Raw genomic sequence first — 11,177 nt, 5'->3', positions numbered from 1 at the left:
AATGATTTTATGTCAATAACCTTAATGCCACAGCTGTTGAAACTATATATTTTTCTAGATTAAAACCAGGGACGGGTTTTATCACCTCTTACGTATCATGCCTGATTTGATATTGTTTTAGTTTAAAGTCACTATATGACTGGGTGTACGTTTTACAGTATGAAAGACCTGACTTAAGTTACATGGAATGCATTTCCACTGAATACAATCTTGTCTGCCATTCATTGACGCCACAGGCAGCCATTGTGAGTCAGGACCATACGCGTTCAAGCTGTTAACTGCCATATTTAAATGCATGAACATAAGAAGTCATAGGCTACACAATTGACATGCATGCGTCAAGAGTTGAGAGAGGTAGACTTGTAAGTTGTAAGGTGGTAGATTTTTATTATGATTCCAGGGACAACAAACAGGAACCATAACAAAGTATTAGCAGGGGACCAGCTACACACATTTAGCAAAAAGTCCCCTTCGATGGCTGATTAAGCACAAGAGAAAACATTCTGGAGTGTGCTTAGACGTAACTTCCTTAACACAAGTCTTTTTCATAGTGCATTTTACAGTTTCCCAAACACTGATGTCGGGGAGGGGGAAAAGACCTGGAACTAGGAACTTTGTGCAAGAGTCAATTTAGCCATGTTAAGACACATTTGGTGGTAATGATCTGTGTAGGAGTTGGACCAGGAAATGCAGATAAATGGTGAAAATGTGATATACCGTGATATTGAAATGTCTTATTTGGTTTCTTGGGAGTAGAGTAGGTTTGCAGTGCAATCGTGATGTGTGATCTTTGTCACAGATATTTCACGAAGGGTCATTATTACGGTTTTAACTTAGAATACTTTTCAACTACAATACAAAAAGTTAACGGTACTAAACATTGGTGTAGTATAAACCAAAGTGACTATTCTTCTGGTAGTGTTTGTGGTGCTCATGCTATAAAGACTTCTTGAAGACATGTCAATCCAAAGCACAGGACAACCATAAGTAGAAAGGCTACATTCAATACACATGCACCATCACTTTCTTTTTTTTCTTTCAACCATTACAATCATTTTCTTTTACTACTGATTATTAATAATTGATAAAGCCATTGTAGCAACATAGAAAACTAGCCATTTTAACCTGGGCGTTGGACGGACAGAATTGTGTGCCAAACTTTGCCAACACTTAAAAGATTTTTTACAAAACTGGCGATAAGTGTTATTGCTTTAGCCTTGTGCTTAGACAAGTGTAAGGTAGCTTATTTCTGTCTAAACAAAATGTGTATTTTCTTACTATTTGAAGGGGGTTGGGTGTCATTCCTTTCATGAATAGTGCCACTGAGTAATGCATTCGAGTGTGTCCTGTTGCACTGCACAAGCATTAGTGAAGGGAATATTTTGTACAGCAAGATTGGTACAAATATTGGTAGCAAAACAAAATTAGAAAATAAACAATTTCATTTAAACTGCAGTTTTTTTTTTCATTCAAGCATGACCAAGACATAGCTACAGTACAATTAAATATACCAAAAATAAATACTACATAAGATACTCATATTGAAAATAAATTAGAATCATAATGGTGGACTGAGCCACCTGTTTTGATAAGACTGCATTTCAGTCATGGGAGAGGGATGCCACTTGACCTCTAGGGTTATTGTGGGTCCTAAAGCAGAGGTTAGATGTGTAATAACAACCACCTTGGAATGCAGATATAGAAGCCCTTGCCACTGGCTTGTTGACTGACAAGAGGTGCTTTTTTTCTTCCAACTGAATCTCAGGGTTTTCCAAAGAAAAACAGCAATGGTTTTACAAGGCAAATGGAGCAGTCGTTACACTGCTGAGCTTCTAGCTGGTTTTATGTAAATTTCTTTTTAGCTGGTTTTAGGAGAAGATAAACTTTGATTATCGTTACAGTTTTTACCCTTCGATTTTGGACTTGGGGGTCCTGTAGAGGTTCAGAATCAGACCAGTGTTGAATGCAGGTACAGTTAATTCAGGCTGGTTATGGGAAAATAAGATTTCCGATGATTGCTTACTGTGTGCCTGCAACTTTGGAAATGAAGGGACGGTTTAGATCGCAGCTCTATTTTAGCTTTAGATTCTCGTAGATGAGCCACAGCTGGTTCTCGGTCGAATACCATTTCAAACCTTTAGATTGACTTGAACGTAAGGCTGGTTCTTGAGTGAAGGGTAGACATTTCGGACTTCAGGTAGAGGTGGGAATTAGGCTGGTTCTCCTTGAGGAAATGATTGGTTTTAAACTGCAGAAACAAATGAAGCTTTAGGCTGGTTCTTTAAAGGTGAAAGCCAGGTAAGACTGCAGCTGAAGGGATCTCTTAGGCTGGTGCTTTTTCAAGCGAAGGCCAGTTTTAGACTGCAGGTGGAGTATCCCTCATCGCTGGCTGAGCTCTGCCGGCTACTGTGGTCGTCCAGGTCGCTGCCACCGCTGGTGCTCATGCTGTCCATCTCTCCATGGGAGAATTCAGTGCTTTCCACGTCCACCTCGATCTCTTCTGCTCGACACACAAAGACAAACACAAATGAGTGGGTATCATTTAAAGGCGCTATAGACTACTTTCAGCCACTAGATTTCACACTAGAGCACCAGCATCCATTTATCCAATCAGGTGCATTCCATGTGCGGAAATGGGAAGTAGGGAGGGGATACATGCACGCAACATGAAAACAACAACATCAATTTTGGACCTGCAAAAAAATCTTTATGGATATAAAAAAATATTATGCATCTACATAGAATTCTCATCTATAGCACCATTAATAAGCTATTTGAACATGATGGCCATAAAAGTGAAAAATTGTAAAGCTACAAGTATTATGTTTTATGGGAACACAAAGACGTGTCTTTGTCCTATGTTAAGTGATAAAAGACTGGGATTAGATTGGGTCGGCTAACCTCTGTCTGACTCCGAGGGGTCTGAGTCCATAGGCGAGCTTAGGCTGTCCATGTAGACCCTGTCCCCGGGGGTCTGCAGGTGGGCTAGCTGCCTCTGCAGGTGCCTCTGCTCCCTCTCCAGGGTCTCCAGCTGGTGCTGACTCCTCCGGTCCATATCTTCAAGTTTCTGAGAGAGAGAGAGATATTCAGGGGAGATTATTGTATGCAAGCAGCATCACATTTGCTGTTATTATGCAGAGGCATTACAGTCACAGTCAAGTATGTGGCGCTCTGGGTGTTCCTATGAATTATTCTACACTGAACGATTCATCTCTCTGTTCCAGATTCCTTTCGCTGTTGTTAAGAAATAATTCATGATCAAGCATCACATTATCACCGCCATTTTCACGATGACAGAATATAGTGTAATAAATGTACTTATAGATAGAATTATGTTGTAGTCTTTGTCGGCTTGTATACGTACAGGGGCAATATTAGGCCAGGGTTTGTTAAGGCTGAATTTGTACAGTACATGATGGCACTATGCATTCCCATAGCATTTTGATACATCATAAAACTATACGGCAGAGAGTATTGTGGAATGTAAACAACGTAAGAGGCAATGGAATGGATGAAGCCTAGTAATGGTAATGGGTGGAAGGCTTTCAATATACTTGAGTCAATAGGCGGCTTGTCCTATAGTCATTTGAATATTCAAAGCTCTCCCAAAGCTATGTTAAAACTTCATTACTGTTTTTATTGAAAATCACCTAATAGAATCACCCACTTATCCACTCACTCACTCACTCATGGTTAGTCACTCTGCCCCTAGTGGCAGCTTGTCTGACTATCCGTAAAATTCTTCAGTCATGTCATCATATTTTTTTTAATAATGTGCACAAACTCCTTGTATTATGCACCTTGTATAAAAATAAATCTGCTATAGCAAGATTGCATCGTTTTAGAAATTCAGCCTAAGCTCCAATAATCATGGGAATTCATCCACATCTGACGATGCTATAAATACAAACCCATCCACACAACTGTAGTGGCAGAGTAATTCCTGAAATTTTTGTCCACCAGCCAATCGCAGAGCTGGATTTGCTGCTGGTATAAAAACAAGGGCAACAGCTGTGTTTAAGAGCTCGGCTTCACACTCTCCATTTCCTTTCACTTTGTGAGTATTTCGAGTTAAGACTCGACTATGTGGAAAACACCAGGGGCCTATGAAATGATCTCACATCAGGGTACGTGACAACGTTTATGCCGTTAAAAAGAAAGAACTGACAAATAGAAACAAAGCTGTGTCTGGTGAACCTCTGTAACCCAGCCGCCATAATTATGTTAACCCGTTCACTACCAAATGGTTAACCTTTTCACAAGCACACTACATACGGTTAACCCTTTCACTACCACACGACAAAGGGTTAACCCTTTCACAACCACACTACAGAAGGTCCTTTCACTACCACACTACAGACTTAACCGTCTGTAGTGTGGTAGTGAACGGTTAACCTTCTGTAGTGTGGTAGTGAAAGGGTTAAGGGTTACACCATAATTGAAATTAACCAGAATAAAAGCTACTTCCTGAAGTAGAATAATGCTGCTAATTGAGTTACAGGAGTAATGAGTGTCCAGCCAGCAGGGGGGGAGGAGGAGCTAGCGATCTGCAGGGTAAGTGGATCAAGTTGTGTTTACATCCTGACTGCTGCTGGTGCTTGGTCATGAGCACTGATCCACATAGTCCTCCATTTACCCCCTTGATCCCATGACATTGTGTAAGTTGGCTGTGACCCGGGCCCACCTTAATGTGTGATTTGGCCTTATTGAGCAGCCCCAGTGTGGTGTGCCGGCTGCAGTCTGGTCCCAGAGGTATGAGGGACTTCAAGCTCTCCAGGCACAGGCGGAGGTGTGCTCGTCTGTGGGGGGGGGGGGGGGGGTCACAATTGAGAACGGGACGTTTTTCTTTAGTGACATCACATTTGACATACATTGTAGTATGTATATCACATCAGATGCTTCCCATCAATTGTACACTAGGAAGGCAGAATAAGTACTGGCTTGCCATATTCCTGCCCCTCTGGTCCTGATAAATTCTAGTCAAATAGCATATTAGTTGTCCCACTGTGTAATTAGCTATGTAACAGTCAACGGCCTACAAGATCCTGATTTATCTATTTGTCCATTCTGCTGGTTATCTATACAAGCTGACCCGTGCCTCCCCTGCAATTACTTATGGATCTGACTAAGCCTCAAGTTTCAAAGCTGCTGAGGTCAGCCAGATACTCCAGTTCTGATCCACACCGGCCTCTGTGGTGTGAAAGGGTGGCTGTAGTGGCAAAGGCAAGGAAGGTCCGATCCTTTCAAATAATGGAATGAAATTTAGGTCAAGTAGTAATGTCATCCCTCTCTGCAATGGCCACCATTTTGCAATGAGAGAGAAGGAAGAAAGGAAAAGAGGAGCACGAAATAAGGTTTCATCGTTACATCCATCTCTCTCGTCTCTGATATACCATGTTGTGTTCCTCAATAGCTGGTCTCTGCAGATTTATTTTGGGGGGAAACGGTGCACTGACATTTGCGTCAAAAGGCCCCCAGCCTGGTCCAGCAGCAAGCTGCTATTATATCTGCCGTACAGGAGTTTTGAGGAAGGAAATCCTGTTGTTTGGAAAATGGAAAGGTTTCCATTTGCTGACTGGGGAAATATCTGAACGTCCTCCAGGAGCAGAACAGTGCCACTGTGGCTGGATTACACCTTCCTCTCATCTGCCTTGCAAAATGGCCACCATGAGCCATGAGTGAATTTGTCCAGGTATTGATAAAACAAAAGTCTCTGCTTGGAAGTCCTGCAATGATAACAAGCCGCTTCATGGGCCTGCATCGCATTTCAAAATGGCCGGGGTTAATATATTTAGCATGCTACCAGGATATGCAAAAAGCATGCAGCCTCCAGAGTGTTTTGGATTATCAGCTTGAAGCTCCATTTTGAGGCAGCTGGCTCTTGAGATAAAGTCCATGTGAACAGCATATTTCCCCCATCACTAAGGCTGTGGAATGCAATACTATATTTACTCCTTATGTTTCTGTGTTCAGTTCACACTATATACATCTAAAATCATCCTTGTGGAAAAGTTTATTGAAGTGTGGGCCTAATTCTAAAATGATCTGGACACACACAAAAATGGTGCATCTAGAAATTGTCCTTAACCTCACTTTTATTTTAGCTAACAATATCCAAATAACTAAACAATATCCATATAACTAAACAATATCCAAATAACTCCCCGTTACTCACCTGTTCTTTTCCAGTTCATTGTGTGCTGATCTGATGAAAATAAAAATTTAAATATCTTGTAGTCTACTGTACTCTCAATAATGACAAAATAAAAAGACAACTGCAAATATGTGCCCCTATGAAACCAGGTAACTAAATTCCTTAATTCAATGACAATGGGTATAACCATGTAATAATACCGTGATGATAATATCATTGAATATATCATTCGGAATGGATGGTGAAATCTCACCTATTGTGAATGTTGTCGATTTTCTTATTTTTGAATTTACGTAGTTTCTGATGATGTGCCGTCTGAGTTGAAGGATGTGTTGAAGCATATCCATGTTCACATTCTGGTGATGGAAGGAACAAATAATTAGTACCCAATGCAATCTCTCTCTCTCTCTCTCTCTTATTATTATGTTGTAACATTATCACTGACCGCATGGCATATCAAAGTAGGCTATGTCACAGTGAGCCTGCTGGAAAAAAAATTACGTCAACAACGCGGAGGATAGACAATCGGTTTATCTGTAGGGCCCACAAAACGTTTTTTATTCTCTGCCTGACAGTAACATTGCTTAAAGGCCTACAAGTCCCATAAATACTTTCGGTAGTCCGACCCAGTAACATGCGACGTGAGATGTCAACTCGTGTGTGATTGGATATTCACAGTGACTCTAGAGCTAGGAGCATGCATCTAGTCCAATCGAATCGTTGACATTTGTTCCACGTGGAAACCATGTGAGCAATAGAGAGGCTGCAAGGAAGCGCAGACTACTGACTGTAGCTGCCTCTCCAAATGATAGCTTATTGGCACAAGTATCTTGTGTTTGATCATAACTAGGCTACACGGAAGCGCAGACGGCTTCCCCACATGATAGCTGGGCTTTGACATTTTGATTGTGGACAAATTTAAATCTAATTTACCATTTGTATAAACGTGATTAATTAGATGCAATGGCCCATTCTTCATATCTGTTTATTGTCCAGCTTGGCTTGAAAGGAACTAGCCCACAATAAGAAATGAGATATTAAGAAAAAGTTAGAGCCTCAAAATAGCCTAAATGTATACATGCATGCAAACATTTAGTTATGCTACAACTATAACACACCAACACTGAAATTAATCATGATCACAATGTCTCATTTAAATGGCAGATGATCCCCTTGTATTCATTGAATTCCCTTTACATTTCATGCCCCGATCGGTAAAATTGCAGTATCCAAATACGACTACCATTTACCAACTTGTATTAAAATAAATTGGGTTTTTTAACATGTTTAGGAAAGGAGGCTCAAATGTGTGAAAACAACAAATGCAAAAGCAGGTGAAATAGGCTATTGGCTGCTGTCAGACCAATTCATTCTATAGGCGATCCTTGCGCGTCTTTTGTCGCCTTCATCTATTGTTGTCTGGTGGTCGGCGAATTATGTATATTCCGAATAGCCTACTGTAACTGTATGTTTACTTACTTCCGTTGGTCTTTTCGACATTTTCAATGTAATTCGCTGCATCCAGCAGCACTTGGACATTTTTCATAAAAGTGTCGATTTGGTCCATTGCGGAACATTTGGAGAACAGGACGTCGTTGAAAGAATACTCAGACATCTCGCTAAAATCCTGTTGGTCTGTGGACGTATCATCAGACTCCGACAGAACCTCTTCTTCGGGTTTCAGATCGCTGTGCTGTCGCATGTATTTCACCATTTTAACTGGATCTGTGTGAACCTTTGACAAATAATAAGCGACACTAAAATCCTCGTCCCGGCTGCTGTGCACTGGACGGATGACTGAGATGAACTAGAGGCTGAATGGAATCGCAGTCCTTGGCTTCACTGCTACTTGCCCTACTTGGTGGATAATCCCTCCCACTAACGCATGATGCACATTGCATTCATTGTCAAATGTGCCATAACAATAAAGCCTCATTATGAATATTGCACGAGATTATAACCACATGAAAGTTAACGTCGGTATGATACCCGGTAACATGATAATCCGGTATGTCATAAATGTATAGATGTAGCAGTACTGTCTATCTGTATGTCATATTATGATGAATTGATGGGGGACCCTGATGTAAACAAGACGAAAGTCTTTCTCTGGTCTGCATCCCCTTAACAATTGTATACTTTGAGCTGTTGTACTGTACCCATTCTGCAATCTGTTCATAAAGTTTTCAAGCAATCAATCAATGAAATAGCTCTCTGTTTACATATAGGTAAATTAGCAACAATGTCAGATTTTTATTTTTACAACTGTGATATAATTGATGACCCTTTTGATAATGCAGTACGATCTTTTCATAATATCTAGATGTATGTCTAGAAATAAAACTTAAGTCGGTTGAGATAATATAAGATAACACCAGATTAGTAAATAATAATAATACGAATAAAAAAGAAATAGTGCAACCTGCACAGCAGACAGGGTAACTGGAGTTTTTTGCACTGCTTTCCTTGAATGAATGAATGAATGAATGAATGAATGAATGAATGAATGAATGAATGAATGAATGAATGAATGAATGAAAACTTTATTTAACAGATTGCATCATGGGTACAATACAGTACGGATCAATACACACAATTGTTAAGGGAATGCAGACCAGAGAAAGACGTTTGTCTTGTTTACATCAGGGTCCCCCGCTTCAGGCTATACCTATCCTAAATCAATCTAAACCACAAGTAGGCAATGAGCAAACATTTGCTGGCCTGGGTGCTTCGGTGTCAACGTCACAGTAATATGAATCAGTTTAATTTAGTTTTGATCTTTCATTTAAGCCTATGCCGCAGCAGCCTACACACCTTTCAGGTAAACAATGGAGTCAGTTGAGTTCTTCAGAGTGACCCCACCCACCCCCTTTGTGTCACATATTTTCATCTAAACTGAATAGTCTTTCTCGGCTCAGTGAGACATTGATTAATATCAAGGCCACAACGGTGGGATTCAAAAGCATACTGAACACATATTAAACCCTTCCCAGTGAAATCTGTGCTATGTGCATTCTGTGAAAATTGCCCTAAATTGTGTGTGTGTGTGCACATGTGCAGGTGTGCATGCGTGTCCCTCACAAAAGTGCATTGTCAGGCTTCAATCAAGTAATGTACTGTATTTGAAGGGAACACAATCTTTGAGGTGATTACTCCATCAAAGTGATAATTTCCCCCATAGACATCAATGCAATGCTTCCACATAAACCGAGAGGTAACGTGAGATTATTTACCCACAATAAAGCCATTGTTTCCCCCTCCTGTGCTCTCTAGAAGTCTGTAGTTGTCACTTTAGCACCCCCTTTAGTGTGCTGCTAGAGGTAGAACAGAGGTAAATCTACCTAGAAACAGAGAGAATATTTTATAAGATTATTTTTTTCGTTTTAATATTAATCTTAATGAACTTGTTTCGAGACACTGTGAAATCCTGCATGTGTGTGTGTGTGTGTGGGGGGGGGGGGTTGTATACCTCAGATGGAATGGACAAAAAGCCCAGATAGGACACCAATGAAATGGCCATAAATTATTTTAAAGCCCTTCTTAAAGCTAGCCGTTAAAAGTTAGCTGCGCCACAGGAAAACTATAGCCTTGAAATTCAATTCACTTCAGGGCCGGACGGTCCATTACCGTAGAATGTTTGACTGATTAAGAAGTCATTTCTTCCCCGCCAGAGCGGGAGGGAGGGCAGAGGGTAGAGGGCCGTGCCTTTAGGAGGCAGCCATGCGTGTGAGGCTGTGTTGTGCCTTGGAGACAATAGGTGCAGATGGCCGCCCTGCTGCAGATGTGGCCCGGCCTGTAACGGACGCCTGTGTGAGAGAACACCCTCCCATGGAGTCTATTTCAGCTGCCTGCCAAAGGCCTGCTGCACACAGACAGTCCTGGGCTGCAGACTCCCATGGACGTGTACTGACACACACACACACAGACATTACAGAAGTGAGGAACCTTTTTTTTATTTTATTTTTTTGTTACAGAATGCTTGCAGGGACAGATACACAAAAAGGTAGAATTTACTACTTTGGACTGACTGGTTTGTGTGTAACTCAAAACAGGCATCACACTTTCTTTTAAGTTTGGCACGTCTTCAGCACTTGTCAAGTCCAATAAGTCCAGACAGCTATAGATAATAGCTGAATTGGACCAGGCCACAGACTTGAATGAATGAAAAACAGACGAGCAAGCAGACAGACAGGCAGACGGACACACAGAGACGAAGAAAGGCAGCAAAGATGTACATATCAATGTGAGGTTTCAGTAATGACAGCCGTTGGTTCACCAGGAAAGAGTCCGTCTCTGCTGGTAGGCTTGTGTGCTGCTTGCGCTGTGTGTTGATACTGACAGCATGGAAAGCTGACCCACTGTATGTTGGTGTAGAATGTGACCCCAACTGGAGTAATCTGAAAAGCCTGAGGATTACACCAGTGGCTCGGCTGTCACAGAGGAGGCAAAGTCACACAGTGTGCACGTTTGCGTGCATACGCGCGCGTGTGTGTGTGCGTGCATGCTAGAAACATGTGGCACGGTCTTGCTAGGCATGGAATGTAAAGCATGGATGTGTGTTTAGCTGAGTGTTTTTATGTGTTTTATTATTATTTGTTTTACAGAATAGAAAGAAGCAAGCTATGAACAAAGATAATGGATAGAAAGATAAATTAATTGCGGGATCTCTTGAAAACTAATTATAACAGGATTGCGTGTCAATATACTTTAAATTCACTCAAATAAAAATGTAAATGATAAGTGCAATTAATTTGCTAGTGATTGTCTCAATATTTTCTTGATAAGATTATGATAAACATTGAATCCCATTAAAAATATTGATCTATCTCTCTCTCTCTGGGCGCCTCTAAGATATTTGGACATGATTAGGTTTCGGTGACTGCCCTATTCTTTTAATACAATGGCAGTGCTTTGCCCTGAGGTCACAGCAGAAGGACACTCCAGCAGGCCCCAGTATGTCACCTGCTCCTTTGAGGGATGTTCTGAATATTAGGTGGATATTGTTCTCCACCAGACGTCACAT

General features: G+C 41.1%; 1 protein-coding gene across 1 annotated transcript; it reads right to left on the bottom strand.

Moving 5' to 3' along the window:
• Positions 1–81: 81 nt before the first annotated feature.
• LOC311234501 (max-interacting protein 1-like) lies at positions 82–7,948 on the bottom strand. Its single transcript, XM_084321721.1, has 6 exons — positions 7,634–7,948; positions 6,408–6,510; positions 6,176–6,205; positions 4,685–4,799; positions 2,902–3,067; positions 82–2,500 (listed from the first exon to the last, which is right to left on the bottom strand). Exons 1-6 carry the CDS (start codon positions 7,866–7,868, stop codon positions 2,340–2,342), a joined length of 810 nt encoding a protein of 269 aa, XP_084177847.1. The 5' UTR covers positions 7,869–7,948; the 3' UTR covers positions 82–2,339.
• Positions 7,949–11,177: the final 3,229 nt, after the last annotated feature.

Source organism: Notolepis coatsorum (genome assembly GCF_963971535.1).
Source record: "Notolepis coatsorum genome assembly, chromosome: 9".
Lineage (NCBI taxonomy): Eukaryota > Metazoa > Chordata > Actinopteri > Aulopiformes > Paralepididae > Notolepis > Notolepis coatsorum.
Note: the sequence above shows the minus strand (reverse complement) of the source record. Positions and strands in the feature narration are given on the sequence as shown.